The 16,654-nt window shown below is 41.5% G+C and overlaps 2 protein-coding genes across 2 annotated transcripts; both read right to left on the bottom strand.

The window, feature by feature from the left end:
* Positions 1-1,836: 1,836 nt before the first annotated feature.
* On the bottom strand, positions 1,837-5,728 carry serpinc1 (serpin peptidase inhibitor, clade C (antithrombin), member 1). The gene is made up of 8 exons (XM_087784736.1): positions 5,672-5,728; positions 4,182-4,556; positions 3,903-4,118; positions 3,702-3,839; positions 3,109-3,327; positions 2,451-2,625; positions 2,325-2,389; positions 1,837-2,240 (listed from the first exon to the last, which is right to left on the bottom strand). Exons 2-8 carry the CDS (start codon positions 4,539-4,541, stop codon positions 2,064-2,066), a joined length of 1,350 nt encoding a protein of 449 aa, XP_087640862.1. The 5' UTR covers positions 4,542-4,556; positions 5,672-5,728; the 3' UTR covers positions 1,837-2,063.
* A 393-nt stretch (positions 5,729-6,121) lies between these two features.
* stil (STIL centriolar assembly protein) lies at positions 6,122-13,840 on the bottom strand. Its single transcript, XM_087784718.1, has 16 exons — positions 13,537-13,840; positions 12,524-12,631; positions 12,314-12,429; positions 12,025-12,212; positions 11,061-11,308; positions 10,882-10,965; positions 10,703-10,789; positions 10,491-10,641; positions 10,318-10,418; positions 10,129-10,237; positions 9,216-9,920; positions 8,382-8,481; positions 8,036-8,315; positions 7,820-7,910; positions 7,464-7,738; positions 6,122-6,860 (listed from the first exon to the last, which is right to left on the bottom strand). Exons 1-16 carry the CDS (start codon positions 13,614-13,616, stop codon positions 6,296-6,298), a joined length of 3,288 nt encoding a protein of 1,095 aa, XP_087640844.1. The 5' UTR covers positions 13,617-13,840; the 3' UTR covers positions 6,122-6,295.
* Positions 13,841-16,654: the final 2,814 nt, after the last annotated feature.

Genomic DNA, 16,654 nt, shown 5'->3' with positions numbered 1-16,654 from the left:
ATTTTGATCCCTGAAGATTAATTTGATGTCCTTAGCTTAGGAATTTAAATTTTAAATAAAATCGTTATTAGAGTATAGACGTTTTTAACTTTTGTAACCGATTCTAAACACTTTTAAAATCTTTATTTGCGTTTAATGGTTTGTTTTAGTTGTCCTCTGCTTTTCATGAGTGCAAACCTGCAGATATGATGCACATGTTATGGACTGGCAGGATTGCTAAAATACTTGTCTTTTTACACCTAGAGTATTGTTACTGTCACTACAAATTGTGCTTCTCTTCTTATGACATGTTCATTTACCACTTCATCAAATACTTGATTCAGAATTTGCTCAACATGCTTTAAATCAGACAATGCAACAGGTATTAATTGTTTTTGTTCCTCCCTGGTCTTGTGCAAACTTGCTTTTTTTACCTGAACGGTTAGCAGCCATGTTGGTTGAAACAGAAACATAAAGATCTTGATTCCAGGTTTTGCTGGAAAACAACAGGATGAGCGGAGGATGGATAGACCTGCAGCACAGCGAGCTCTCATTGGTCCACACAGCCGTTTTTTGAACCCAGGGAACCTCCTGGAGCCATCATTGTAAGGCTACTCCACTTTAGCGTATGTTGACAACATTTTGTGACGGGCAAATGAGGGCAGACCGGCAGTTGGGGACACGCCGATGTTTTCAGACTAGACCACCAAAGTGTCTCACTTTTTAATCGTACAAGCCCATGATCGGTCGAAACCGATTACACTGAAAATTACCTTGTCTTCTACCATTATTATCACTATTGTTAAGATGCAAAAAAAGGCCTTGAATGGAAAATGTCTGCATTGATCGTTGTTCTACATTGAATGACTGTGTATTTTTTTTTCATATTCAACCTGTACCAGTTTTATTCTGTAATACGTGGACATTCAAATTGGGATGAGACCAAAAAAACAAACTTGAGCTCGGGTTTAAGAAAAATTATCTCGTTAGCATGACAATAACAACCCAAACTCTTAAAATATAAAGAAATTCTTAAGACTTTAATGTAAACTTCCACTAGATTCTGATCCATGATTATATTAATAATAAGTAAGTTAGTAATATAACCATTTATTTTGTTGATCTGACCAAGATAAAGCTCATATTCTGTATTGTTCGAATGTCTGTTGTATTGCTGTCATTCCCAGGAACCTCAGAAACCATTTTCTCTCCATTCATATGGAATGAAATGACAATAAAAAAAAACATTGGAGGTGTTGCTTGCTTGCTGGTGTGGACCATCAAAGCCATAAATCAACAGGACCTCTTCCAATATTTTGATGTAGGATGGATGATCCTCCAACCCTGGTGAGTGAGAGAAACATTTCCATACCATAATTCTTGCACCACCATGCTTTACCGTCTGTTTAAGAGTCGACTGCAGAAACCACCCAAACAAAACAATCTTACCATTATTAGTCCACTTTCCACGTAGTTGACAGGATTCATTTTTCTAAATGAACACTTTCACGGATATACCCAGAAACAGAAGATACTGGTGCGTTTCAGTAACGATTGTCTTTTGGGATGTATGATCTTCATTTGGTCTAAAAAATGGCATTCGTTCTGGCATATATATTAACCGTCTTAGGAAACTAAACTATAGCTATAACCACTTGCAATTTGTGTCGTCAGACCTACTTTTATGATTGCTCAACAACGCCTACTTCTGCTTTAGAAATCTGTGAGAGATGTGTATTTTCACTGAAATATGAAAAGTAAATAATTGTTCAATGAAACAATCAACACATTGTTCACAGAACTTTAGGAGCACTTCCCGTCATACTTTTAAAGCATTGTCAGCTGTACCGGACTTAGTAATGGTTTACCTCACAGTTTATTTTATTCAGCATTGTTTAATCAAACAAACAAAATTAACATGTTGAGACAGCTTTTGATTCATGTTAAAGTTGCGACATGAATGCAGCCTTTATTTGTCTTCTTGTCTCATATGTCTGATCGTTGATGATAAATAAGTATATTTAGGTAGAAAAGTCAATTCATTGATTTACTTTTGGATACGTGTTGGTTTCAAAACGACAACCTCATTCGTCACATGGGTTGGCAACACGACCAACGAACAGCAGTGTGTTGATGGTGGACTCCCTGATGATGAGCAGGAAAGGACGATCCGCCAGGAAAATCTCACGGTCCAAGTTGAAGGAGCGACCGATGGCCACGACAGCAGTGGATGCAGCCGCCTCGCTGCCCTCCTCGTTCACCTGCAGAGCAACAACAAGTGATGTCAATCACAAACACAAACAAAAATATTCCATTGTTTAAAAAAACAGGTGCGTCTCACACACCTCAAGGAAAGCCTTGTGGTAGGCTTCTGAAATATAAAGACCAATGTTCCCGTCCTCCAGCATTCCTGCAAGATAAACGGTGTTTACTTTCCTAAAGCAGGCGTGGCTTTTACATTCTGTTCTCACCTGGCAGGCTGGCCGTGTCTGGGTCGAACAGGTCTTTCAGTCCCATGTTCCTCAGCTTATCCTTCAGACTAAAGCTGTCCTCCACTCGAAAGCGAGGGATGTGGACAGAGACAGTGGTTTCTTTTATGCCGTCCATCCAGCGGTTGATTGTCTTCACGTCCAGATTGGCCTCTACCTACACAAAAACAGAAAGGTGTACAAAACATATCATGACAGAAAAGTTGCTCACAGGCCTCAACGCGTCTTTCACACAAATTATATATCCTTCTTGTATCCAACCATTTAGATAATCTTCTGATGACTGTCTGTGACCATTACGCTTTTCTATATTCAATCCCTGAGAGTGACTTATACCTGCTTGGGCTTGTCCTGCCCGAAGTCAAGGTCTCCAAAGGAGAACACTGGTGCACAGACCTTCAGTCCAAATAGCTTCCTCACTGCAACATCGTGAAGGTCCTCCATAACATAATTTCTCTCAATTTCTATGTCAATTTTTCCCTTTGTCTCTGGTTAAGGGATTCCTGCACACTGAGCTCATATTATTTTTTAACTGAGGGCGCCACCTACTGGACTTCAATATAGGAGACGGTCCGTCACTACCTTAAAAACTGTAACATAAAGTAACTGAAAGATTACTAAGAAAAGTAAACAAGGTTACCTCTGTTAGTGTTGTGTCTCTGCTGGGCAGGAGGAGCACCATAGTGATGTCATCGCCCAGATATGGCATCTCCAGCAGCTGCACCTTGTCCTCTTGGAAGTTCATGTATCTGAACTTGGTCTCCTGGTACATCATGTTGACCGAGCATCGTTTCCCGGCATTGACGTGAAAGTCGGAGGTGAAAACGTCTTCTTTGTTGAACTTGTTCTTCCACTGACCCTGAAGGCAAAACAAGTAGATTTTAAACATTTTAAACTAATATTTTTTTTAAAGGGACTGAGCTGGAGAGCTTTGGCCTCTCAATGTCATCATGTTATGCAAGTCTGAAATCAGACGATTAGCTCTGATCCAAGGTCGAGTACATGCTTCTTAGTTGTCTCTGGTCAGCTGTCAGTTCTGGTCTCATTAAACCACTTTAAATAAAAGTATGGGATTTAAGTGTTGCGGTCTTTATGCCGATTGTCACTCACAAGAAGAGGAAAAAAAAGTGATAGTGTTTTATAAATATCATCAACTAATCCAGTATTTCTACTTCTACTCAGAGGTCTTCAATGCTGGTACACGTTAAATAGCTCAAGTATTTGTGTTGGTACCTTGAAGTAGATTGTATTGACCAGTACAAGAACAGTGTTGGAGTCCAAAGCTCCTTCAGGAAGAGTCTCCTGGATGCGGTTTTGCGTCTTGTTGGAGATCCAGTCGTTGATGGTGACCCGGGCCGCGTCTGGGTTTTCCTTTCAGAGAGAACGCGAGTCAGTAAATCTAGACTGTGGTCAAGGAATTCTAATGAGACAGACCTTAAAGCTGAGTGGCATCAGTTTGGCTCCATACACAGTCTCGCTGATGTTCTGGTACGTCTCGTTGAAGTTCAGAGACTTTTCTCCAAAGAGTCGGTTTGCAGAGGTCAACACCGTCTTCACGTCCTTCTTCCTGTAGAGGCGACAGTTGAGTTTGGCGAAGAAGAAGTGGATTTGATCAGAGGTTTTCTCTTTGACCGAGTCAAACTGAAAGACCTGCAGAAGGAAGAAAACTTCAATTAAACTTGAAGATGAAGATTCACACGTTTGTTCTCTTACCTTCATGATCTGCTCCAGTGTCTGGTCGCACGCCCCGAGCTTGGTCATGGCGAACGCCGTAGAAATACTGATCGGGGACATGAAGATGTTGGACTCTGGGGTTCTGCTGTTGGCCATCTCTTTGAAGATGGACAGGGCAAAGCGGCTGTTGGCCTTGGACAGCTCCCACACTCTGGGGTTGGTATTATCAGGCGCCGGCTCTTCTGTCGGGCCGTCGGGTTCCTGGCTGCGGTATATGCAGCGTGGCTCGAGCGGGATGCCTTTGGGCCTGGCATCGCAAATGTCCAACCCAGAGGTCACGGCAACGAGTGGCAAAAGTGCCAAGAACCAGTGACAGAGTTTCTTTCTGCTGCAATTCATGTTTAAAACAGGTCCCTGTGAATGGCAAAAACACACTTTTAGGTAAGAGGGACATTTTCACACAATTTGAAATATCAAATCAAAGCTTTCGCTGTTGCTTCACTGATATGAAATTAAGTTCAATTATCTTCCTTTGTTCATTTCTTCATCAAGGATGGCAACGGTCAAGTCATTCGCCTTCAGCTGTTTGGATAAAGGGCAAATAATGTAAAAACCCCGGTTGCACAGTTTTTGTTGTGGGACGAACAAAACGTATGTTTAACAAACTAACTTTAACATCCACCTTTCCTAAATATCTCTGTGTTCGTTGCTTTACCAAACACTACCATCAAATTCCTTCATATCATTGTTTTACTCCGCTTAGCCCAGACAAATATTGTGATTACTCAACAAAATCAATGAGAACATCATCCACCAGGGCGGCAAACATCAAATCACTTGCCAAAATTTGGCCCCCAGGCCTCGAGTTTGACAGATGTGCTTTAGACCCTTAATAGCCTTTAGTGTGAAATAGTCCAGTTAAAAGTCTTTCTTCCCGACCTCATGTAGTTGGTGGCGTGTGAGGATCGAAACATTATCATTTTAAAACGTTTTACATTTGTGAGTTTTGAGCCTCAGAATGACAGTCAAGTGAACTGCTCACTGACATCTACTACAGACTTGAAGTAGCTTGAACCAAAATAAATGTCTGTAACATCAGTGTTATAATAACTATATGCATTTTTTCATGAATACAGTCTAAATGTGCTTTCTTTTTTTTTAATCATTTTTATGTATTGTGTACTGTACACCATTAAAATAATGCACATAAATAATCCTAAAGATCCCGGTATGATGTTTGTGGGGTAGATTTGTTAAAGAAGTTTGGGCAAAAATATTGTTTGGTGCAACAACAACAAATAAATAACAATAAAAGAGCTAATAAGAAGCAAACTTGATGAAAGCTGAAGTGATAAATCAATTGATATTTGTCATATTCTATTTTGAAATTGGATTCAGTTCTCGGCGTCAATTCATGTCAGATAGATATACTTTATTGTTCACCCAGAGGGGGAATTCTTTAACTGGACTGGTTAAGAAACTTAAAACAAGGTCAGTTAATTTTAATCCAAATGATAAAAGTGTCTTACCTTAGCAGCGTTGAGATGTGTGCATGTGTGCCAGGTCAGTGTCCTGCAGAGCAGGGAGGCGAGCAGGTGACCTTTGTATCTTCGATCTGTTTATCAGTCATTTGATTTGCTGGAGATTCAACGCACAACCTACAGATGGCGCTACCTAGTAACCTCATGCTAACAGGTTATTTTAAATGTCCCAATTTACTTCTTCTATATAATGACATTCATGTTTGTTTTTGACAAAATGTTTCTTATTAATCCAACAATTTTAGCAAAGACTGAAAAGTTGTCAAACTCATTAGCTAATGTAATCACCTACAAACTAATGTTTTGACTAACTAGCTGACGTTGGTTTGAGCCGATTTCAAGGCTAAGGATGTCTATGGTCAGATTTTAACACCTGGACTTCAGAAATAACATCATAGTTGTCATTAGTTAGGAATCAAACATTCTTGAGGCAAAAGCTAAAAGCATTATCACATTTATTGGTAGAATCATAAATATAAAAACATGTGCAAACAAAACACAAATATTAAAAAAAACGTTGATCTAAAACAGTCTCCATCAGTGCAGCTGAAGACGTTACTGTAGTCGGTCGAGCTTTAAATAAAAGTCTATAAAATCAAACTTAAACTGAGGTCAGAAGAGTTTGGGCAGCTGTCTGAGGCGGCTCAGGTCCAGGATGTTTCCCACCGACCCCTCCGTCTGCAGGCTGCCCACCCTCGCCGATAGTGGACGCCTGTTAGGACTGTTCTCCTTCCCTCTGCTGGACCTGCCTCCCCCCGTCAGCAGCTGCATTTTGGGTCTCAGGTCCCTGATAAGCTCACTCTGGCCAGGAAGTCTTATGTTCTGGGATTGAGCGAGGGGCTGCTGATGCAGGGTCAGAGGGAAATCTTCCTCACTTTCCTCCTCCTCGTCCTCCTCCTCCTCTATGAGACCGTACCTCCTCATGTACTTCCTGGTGGCGATTGACATGTTGCTAGGAGACAGGAGGGACTCTGTGGAGGAGGTCGGGGCGACAGGTGCGGGTGGGTGTCCTTCGAGTGAGAGTCTGCTGAGCTGGGCGTCATTCAAGTAGCGCAGGGCAATGGCATTGGCCTCCAGACTAAGATCCACACTTCCTCCTGGGAACAAGAGGCTTCCTGGTTGTTCGGATACGCCCAGTCTGGACAGAACCGCTGCTGGGTTGATGCACGCGAGAGTACTGGGGATCACAAGACGGGTCAGAGTGAGACTCGACTAACTTTCAATTGAACTTTTTTACGAAACTTTATCGATATTTAACAGCACTGTATAAATATTAAAATAATATATACACACTTTGTTTGGGCTTTCAAATCATATTTCTTTAATGTTTTGATTTAAATGAACGTGCTAAAATAAATAACAAATATTCACAGCGTTTTTTTATTTTTGTGTTGCAATTAAACTTTCAGCTGCTAGATAGTAGCAGTCCGTATGTCCGCCGCAGCTAAAGAAACAATAAAGTTCTGCCTGGCATGACTGAGGACCAGAGGATACAGTTGACTGCAGCAGCTTTTAAAGCTGATGTTTGGACATATTTTGGTTAAAAAAAAAAGAAGAAGAAGTTACGAGTTCATCAAGAGTAATGTGGTCTGTAAATTCTGCAACACAAGAGTCAAGTACTCGACAATACTACAAATATATCCTTGTTCCTACAGTATCACAATATATCAAAAATGTTGTCTTGTTGTACATGTATCGTGATGCGTATTGTATTACCAGATTTTTACAAATACACACACTACTCAAGAACGTACAAACCACATCAGTTAAAAGATCGTACCTGGTGCTCTCCACCGTTTTCTGGATCCTTCTGTCAGAGTCCAAGATGTCCTCTCTGTCCACACTGACGCCGAGCTGCTGCAGCCGCCGCAGAGTGGCACTGACCACCGGGTCATCCTGGTGATTCTTCTGCTTCTTCCTGGTTGACTGTGACACAACCGGCAGACTCCTCCTCCCTAGTGGTTCTGGTTCCCCCCTGCTCTCCTTCTCCTGCGGTTGACGGTCCGGGTGGTTATGAGGACTGTCGGGCTCCTGCAGCCGACTGGTGAGCTGAGTCTGTGGTCCAACATAAGGAGGTGGTCAGATTGTCGGCCCTTCTGTCCACTAACAAGTGTGTGTGTGAGTGTGTGTCGTCACCATGAGGTCTTGGTAGAAGTTTGGTTGCTGGACTTCAGGATTGTACATGCTGGCACTCTCTCCCAGAACTGGACTCTGTAGCCCTTCAAAGCTGGACCAAAACAGAGTTCAAATAAACTTTGATCAAAAACCTCAGCATTCTCACATTTCATCAGAAGAAGTGAAACACACGAAAATATAGCTCTTGATAAAACACTAACCCTGTTATAGTCTCACCTGAAAGTGCTGGACTGAGGCCCCTGGACTGCGTCGTCTCTGTCCTCAGTGCCAACTTGTGTGTGAGTGAAGAAGCGTGGACTGGAGGAGGTGGAAGGAGCTGGAGGGGTGGAGGCGGGACCAGAGGAAGGGGGCGTCAAAGAAGGTCGAGCAGTGAAGGGGGGCTCCGGACTGGAACATGCAGCACGGTTTCGTGGAGTGGAAGGAGGAGTCTGGGTTTCTGCTCGACTCCTCGTGACCTCCCGAGGCTGACCCGGATCTGTCCAGCACAAACTGGCACCTGGACGCCACAAAAAAACGAGAGTCAGCACCCGGATATCAGCAGAGACTTCATTGTGGGTCTCACCCGTTCCCACGGCGACGCTGACTGTGCTCCTCGGGGTCTGAGTGTCTGCCTGCTGCTGACTGGACGGGAGTCTGCTCTGAGCCTCCAGCAGCATCTGGACCTGCAAATCATCAAATGGTCACAATCCAGTGCTGCAGAAAATGAAATATCATTTTTACCATCAAGTTGCCAATCCTGAGAACTGTCATTAACAGATCCTACCGAATTGTCTTTGGACACGAAGCATATTATGTTGCGCTGAGAATAAGTCTTGCTTTTAAGGTATTTAACGTACTTGCATATACAGTACGTAAGCAGAACCATCTTCAAAACAGATTTCCCAAAAAGTTATACACATAAACATAACTTGGATTTTTGATTTTATATTATTATTATATTAAGTGTCAGAAACAATCTACATTGAATTGACTGTATCCACTCGTCCTCATTTATTGCCATTATAATGTTTAGATTGCAGAAGTAATTACGTCCTCCACAGCTTAATAGAGGCCGGAAGTTTAATTGCGACACAAAGAATGTAGGCTGTGAATATTTAAATTCTAAATAAAATAATTTTATATACACTTATTTGAAATGTAAATCATAAAAGAATATAAAAATCGAATATGATTAGAACCCCGATCCCCCAAAAACTAAAGATATAGTTAATTTAAATGATACAATGCAGTCGAATATCAATAAGTATGTATCGATATACGTATTTTCACGTATTGAGAAAATAATGTTTGCGATATTTAACTTTCTCACACAGCTTGTTTGGGTTTTATGACGTATATATATATTCGTTTTTTCATTTTTTTTTAATAAGATGCACGTAAATGTGTAGTTACCCACCTGGGCCTGCAGGAGGCGCAGCTGCTGGTCCTGTTGCAGAAGCAGCTGACGGACGTCTGAATGAACCACCTGATGCTGCTGAGAGAAGACTGGGTGGCATGGGGGAGAGGCTGGGTGAGGCGAGGGAGAGGAGTCCCCACACCATGGCACTGGAGAGGGATGACTCCAGTAACAAGGGGCAGCCGTGGTGGCGGCAGAGGGGGGAGGAAGGGAGCGAGGAGGGGAAGATTTATGGGAGAGATGAGAAGCAGAGTTGCTATGTGAGGAGGGAGTGCTGCGAGTGGTGGGGGGAGCGAAACCTGGGAGAGGCGAGGGATGGATGGAAGGAGCTGAGGTGAGATGACAAGAAGAAGGAAGATGAGGTTGAAGAAAGGGATCATGGGAAGACGGGGGAGCATTATGGGGATCATGGGAAGACGGGGGAGCATTATGGGGGAGGATGGTGGTGCAGTTGTGTGGGGGGGAGGCGGAGGAGGAGGAGCAACAGGCGCAGGACTGCTGGGCATTAGAGTTGGGAGTGCTGTGGTAGTGGCGAGGAGGATTCGGAGCCGAGGGCGGCGGGGGAGGCACCGACCGCCTGCGCGGGGGAGGAGGGTGATGTGTGTGGGAGGAGCTAGCTTCCTGCCATGGCGTTTGATTGGACGAGGTTATGGAGTCGTCGACCAGCAGAGAGAGTTCGGGGACAGACGGTTGAACTCTGCGGCACTGAAAACACAAACCATCTACGGTCGAAACAGAAACTTCCAAAAGAAGAACTAAATCTACCTTTGCTTGTATGCTCTTTATCATCACTTGAGTCTATGTTATTGAACTCATATTTAAAGTAGACACAAATATTTATCTTTAGTTTTATGACTTGTTTGTGTGCGAGTCTCATCATCGATACCACTTAAGCCTATGATTCTGGGCTGACCTGTTGAGCAGGAAGGTGAGGACTCGGCGACGGACGAGGAGACAAATCTTCATCTTCCACTCCCGAGTCCTGGTCGTTGATGAGCGACGTGGCGCCTGGTTGAGCCGTGCTGAGGCGAAATATCTTCACATTATTTTTACAACTACTTTTTTCAAATTTAAACGGATTTTAATTAAGTTGTTTAAGCACCCTTTGAAGGATCTCTGGGCCTCCCGGAACACTTGCATCCGTCTGCTCTGCAGCTCTGACATCAACACACACTGCACTGTCTGACCGTCCACCGGCGCCACCTATTGTCAACACGGGCCATTAGTAAAGAGAAGGCCTGGCTCAGACGGAAGATAAGGGGGTCGATAACAGACCTGGTAGAGGGTGAAGGACTGAGAGGCGCTCAGCAGCTGGTAGTCCAGCTGTGCTGCACCTGGTTTGGGTCCTCGACACTGAAAGAACTGGGGGGCTCGGTGGGTCGACCCAAACATGACCAGCAAGAAGCAGCCGCTTTCTGACAAAACTCTAGAAAGACAACAGAGTCAACCTCTGAGGTGTAAACGCCGCAAAGTTGAGGGCTCCCCACCTGTCCTGCAGGGCGGCGCTATAGAGGAAGCGTAAGCACCACAACCACACCTGAGGGTTGCACACTTGGGTGACTCCACTAATCCAGCTGTGAAACACAGGAGAGTCAGTCAGTACAGCACGAAAAAATTAATCTTGGAGTTTATGCTACAAGTGTTTGTGTGTATTTGTGCTACTTACAGTCCCACCACTGGTAGGTTGGATACTTTAGGATCTGATTCCAGCAGCAACAGAAGCTTCCTGGTTTGATCCATCGTTAGAAACCTGTGGACGCAAACACAAAAAGAAGCCACCACATTACTACTTGGATTCAACTACATGGTCACATAAGGAAGAGGAGGTGGTGGTGGTGGTCTCACCCTCTCTGGTGATTGACAGACCGGGGCGGGGGTCTCCCCAGACTTGTTAGACTCCGGACCAGCGCTGTGGGAATGATGGGAACCGGTCGCACCGGCTGAACCTCGATACCAACCGCCGGAGCGACTGCAGACCAGCTGACCGTGAAGGCCGCCGCGTCAGACTGCGGCCTGCAAAGCACATGACCTTTGACCTTGAGCAGTTGAGACAGATCCAGCGTCTGTCTGCTGCTCACATACTGCTGCAGCACCTGAAACATGACAATAGATAACAATTCAAGATTAGTCTAGGAACAAGTGATAGAATCAAACAGCTATTGGATGTTTTATGTATCATTTCGGAGGAAGCAGAGACCACTGAGCTACAGTCGCTAAATTAAAATGAACATAGATTTGTGTCTAAACAGGAACAGATTACTCTGAAATTAATACCAAACCTTAGTCGAAATGAGAGTGAGTAGAAAGGTATGAACGATGCATTTGACAATAGAAAAAACAACGAAAGTTACATAACATTATGAAAATAACGTTAAATAAAGTTGTGATAATTGGAGGTTCAATCATGTTCTATACATTTTATTTAAAGATAAATCCTTTTTAAACATGTAAAAGTGTAAATATAGTAGAAAAGTTACTTAAAAAAAATACAAATTTGTATTTTGACTTTTGGAAAATATGGACAAAATTGATAAAGGAAATGATGGAAAAAAGAGAGAAACTAAACCAACTATAGTTTCAATGTTATATTTACAGTTGAAGCAGTGATGAATAAGAAAAAATAACTAAAAAGTCAAATTATTAGCATGTACTGCATTTCTAGTCCCGTTTTAGTCAAATCCTCACAAGGGCTGCAGCATCACTAGCCGCGTGCGCCCTCTAGTGGCTAGTGAGTACATTTAAAGAAATCAATATTAATAAAACAAATAAATGTTTGACATGTTAACAATACATGTCCAACAAAATTCACCTTGAAGCAAAGATGAAGGTCAGCCTCAGTCTGGACCACAGTGTCAGACACACTGTCGCTCTGTGAGGAGAAGAAACAGGGAACCAGGACATCTCCTGGAAGAAGGGCAGACGGAACTCTGGCAGAAGCCCCCGACTGGTCACGACCTGGATCGAACCGGTCCAGCGAGATAGTGACACCTTCCTCATCTGGAAAATGGAGACAAGATACAACAACCATGTTTTATTACTCAGGATGAATAAAGGAAAACCCATAACCATTATTTATAAGTCAAAAATTTGGACTTCACCTGAGTCCACCGACACAGAGCCCAGAAAAAAGCAGTGAAGTTGTGGTTTGTTGCTGTGGCGAGCATGACGCTGAGCCAGACGCAGCGCTTTCTCCAGCAGCTGCACACGAGGTTTCCTGCCACAAGCAGATCAATTCAATACATCAATTTGCGTAATCATTTCAGTTTTTAAAATGCTTTGCTGCCATATTAATGGAATATAATATTTACCTCTGTGAGCAGAGCTGGAGGTGAAGCGACTCTCCTGTCGTGCTGCCGTCCCACAAGGCAGTTCTGGATTTTGGGAAACTCATTGTAGTGTGATTGTTTCCGGAATGTCTGATGGTTAAAGAACAATGTAGCATCAGTTTTACAGACTTTTAAGAAGAAAATCTGCAAATATGTACAGCAAAGATTCTACTGTGGACGGATTCTATTGCTAATTTTGTGTGTCATCTTATTTAATTCTTTTCTGTACTGACACCACAAACAAATCCTGTTTAGTTTACAACACCTGCAACAAAAGTGTCTGATTCTGAATTGTCAAAAACAAAACGGCAAAGCAGCAATGGGGTCGATCCCGATGTAAACCCTTGTTTATTAGGGCTCAAAATTGGACGTCAGGATGAAAACTTTAGTCATTTAACTTTTACATGGACACTTTAAAGACTGACAATAAACCTTTTCTGATTCTAATGTGGCAACAACATGTTATCATATTAATGATAAAACTGATAAAAAGAATGGCTTTCTGTAGTCATATATGCACTGTGACAGCAATTGAGCTCAAACTGTTGAATTATAAACAGCACTATCTTATTTTACTATAAAATATGTAAACTGAAAAGGTTTCTAATTGAAGAAATTGAAAAAAAAGAGTTTACTTTCCCCCCACATTGAACAAGTTTCTCAATGACAGAAGTAACTATTATTATCATCATCATCATCATTATTATTATTATTCCACCTTTAAATCTCATGACTTGTTCCAAATAGAAGCCAGGAAAGCAACATTAGAAATATGGAGTTATGAGAGACATAGTTAAATCTTTTATGTTACATTGTTAAAATGTCTACTCCCGTCGTAGTTCATTTTTAAAGCTCGCTGACGTAATAATATAAGCTTTTACTACACAATCTAGTGTGTAAACAAAATAAAATGAGTGCAGTTTAGCATTTTCAAATGAATCAACTAATGTTTCTCCAGTTCGCCAATTTTCTTTATTAAAAATGGACAAGCTCACCGTTCTCTCGTATTGTCTGGATTAAAAACCTCTTGGAACACACCAGCGGGTAACGCCTGAAGGTTCACCGGGTAGCTCATGTCGACGAGGGCCGGAGAAGCGACCAAGACCTCGGCAGCTTTCACTGACAACACCCGCTAACGTTAGCTAGCCGAGTTAGCTTCCAGGTCTCCCCGTGTCCGCTTGAACTTCCATACAAGTCGCTAAGATCGACTATCCTTCACTGAAAGATGTAACTCGATCAGTACTAGTAAATTGTCGATCACTTTTCCTCCTGGTAAATTATTAAGTTTAAACAAGTTGACCGGAGTTCAATTATGGCGCTGTTTCTCGTCTGCGGTGGCGGGGCGATTGTTCCAGCCAATAGAAAGCTGCGCTGAAAACGCGCCAGCCAATCAGTTGCTATTCCGGGTTCCTCCTCTTCATGTGTTTGTCCTGTTCGTGGCAGATAAACTAGTGGAACTGGCAACAGCGCCACTTCGTGGTGTATGTATGAACTGCACAAACATCAGTCCGCGTACAGCACGCCATTATTGGAGCCACGCATGGACCAATGATCGGTGATAGAGTTGTCATAGATAGATTCATTATAATTTTCCCTAAACTTTCAGCATTCATTCATATTATTTTTTAAATAAGCGTTGATTTCTGTTTGATTTATAATATAGATAATTTAATCATAACGCTGAAAATCAAACTTAAAACAATCATGACTGAGGTACCCGAAATACGATGAAGTTGAGGATTAGATAATACTTTAATAGTAGGCGTATTTATTGAAATACTGATGAAATAGTTTCTGATGTATTATTATATTTAAAAAAAGTTGTTTATATATATATATATATATACTTATAAAGCGTGTTATGGCCTCTCTTATGTAAAGCCAAATCCAAAATAAGTCTTTATTCAAAAATATTCAGTTTGACACATGACATTTAGGAAGATGGTGTGAAAACTACTTTCGGGCAGCAATTGATTTATTGTAGTTACTCTTTCATCCTGTCTTTGGTAAGATTTCAAATATAACAAATTACATAACTTCAGTCATAATGGATATGAAATTGAAGTTTGTTATGAATACATTTTAAGTACAAGCAATATAAACACAATTAAACCAGACTTTTCTTGGTGGAGCTGCATCCTCCTCTCACTCATGAACAACATCAGCAGCAAGAGCCAGGGAAGTAATATTAAGGCCATTCTTATTCTTATAGTCTTCTTGAACAAAACAAATGACAAGCTTAGACCTGGTTAGATTTTTTAGATTTTTTACTAGCAAAGCTTAGGAGATTATGACTAGCCCTGGATCACATTTATTTCGTTTTCAAATGATGTTACTGAAATGTTTCTATAAGAAAATGATTTTCTCCTCCATGTTTCACATTATTCTCAAAATGAACTCCACTTTTATGACATACACTTATAAGCATCATAGGTGTCACTTTTAGATTGACAGCTCAGGTTATATCCATTTAATGTCTGTATGCAAATTGAAAGTGTGACAGTGAAGAAAAACTTTCTTTGGGACTCGTTGGAATTGTCTTGCTGGGTGATGGAAAATTGAACTAGCGTGGTTGGTGAGCGTGTGTGTGTGATTTATTATTTATGGTCAGGCAAGTGGATCAGCTTTCAACACACACAAAGTAATTTCCTGAAAAGCAGCATGAGGAGGAATAATTCATCAGTGTGTTACTGGACACTGAGGCAAGCAGAAGCCGCCTGCCTGAGGCGAGCGTTGTCCTATATGATGGACTCCGAACATATTCCACACCTCACCACAGCTAATGACCTGCAGAACCACCATGTGACATCGTTAAAATAACAAATATCACAGAAAACACAAATACATACAAGGAGCATGCATATCAGATGTGACTGTCTTTTAGATAGCTCCAACAACCCTGGCTAGCTGGGAAAAGTAAGATGTGCAGTAATTCAATGAAAGACTTAGTTTATATGTACATAATTGTTAATAATTATTGCAGTTAGCAAACATTAAACATTGCATTGGAATTATAGCCGCTTTTTTTAATAGTATTGTTGAGTCTTGAGGGAAGTCCGACCTTTTGAATGAAGATCTTGAAATACCTAAAGGTATAATCTAGAAATGTTTCAGACAACCTTCTAAATTGTCTGCTGGTATTATTTCAACAATTTCATTTGTACTTATTTTTAGCTGTCATAATGATTACAATTCTAATAAAAATAATGTTCTATCATAATCATTTTAACAACTGTGCATTGACGGACCCTAAAAACACTGTATAGTGAAATGCCTCTCAACATTATTGACATATGATTTATAAGAATCTTAAAATAAAATCTAGTATAAAATGTAGTGATCATAGGACCCAGAACTATTTGGACCACCTTGTGACCAGAGGCAGAGAGACTTGAATATGCTCTGTCATTTCGTTATTGTTACTAACTCCTTATATCACTGATCTGATCCAGCCTTACACCCCAGCTCGGGCTCTGAGGTCTGTGGATCAGAATCTACTTATGGTTCCACGCACACGGTTCAGGACCAGAGGAGAGAAATCCTTCCAGACTGTTGATCCTAAGCTTTGAAACGATCTTTCTCTCCCTCTGTGTTTGATGAATCTACTGACTCCTTTAAGAAACATCTTAAGACGTTTTTATTTGTTTGCTTTTCCTTGATTTTCTGGAACTCCTGTTGTGTTATCAGTTTTATCTTGACCTGTAAAGTATTTACTTTATTGAGTATTGTTTTGATCGTTTAAGCGCTTTGTGTCCCTGGTCTAGAAAAGCGCTATACAAATAAAAATTACTTACTTACTTACTTATTTTATTATTATTATTTTTATAGTAAGTATTTTCTTGTTTAGTCTTGTCATACATTTGTTTATTTATTTTTTTATTCCCTTGATGTGGTTGGGAGGGACCAATGCAGAGCAGCAGGCTCTCAAAATCGAAAGGTGACGGTTGAGGTGTCATAAGCATCATTTTAGGATGTCTCCTAGACGCCCCCTAGTGAGTTGTTCAGCGCTTGTATAACAGAGAGGAGGCCTCGGGGCAGACCCAGCACCATCGAGAGGTCATATCAATCTGGGTTCTTCCAAAAAGAGCTGTAGGAAGTTTCTGAGGCGGGAGA

Source organism: Callionymus lyra, chromosome 2 (genome assembly GCF_982586985.1).
Source record: "Callionymus lyra chromosome 2, fCalLyr1.hap1.1, whole genome shotgun sequence".
Classification (NCBI taxonomy): Eukaryota; Metazoa; Chordata; class Actinopteri; order Syngnathiformes; family Callionymidae; genus Callionymus; species Callionymus lyra.
Note: the sequence above shows the minus strand (reverse complement) of the source record. Positions and strands in the feature narration are given on the sequence as shown.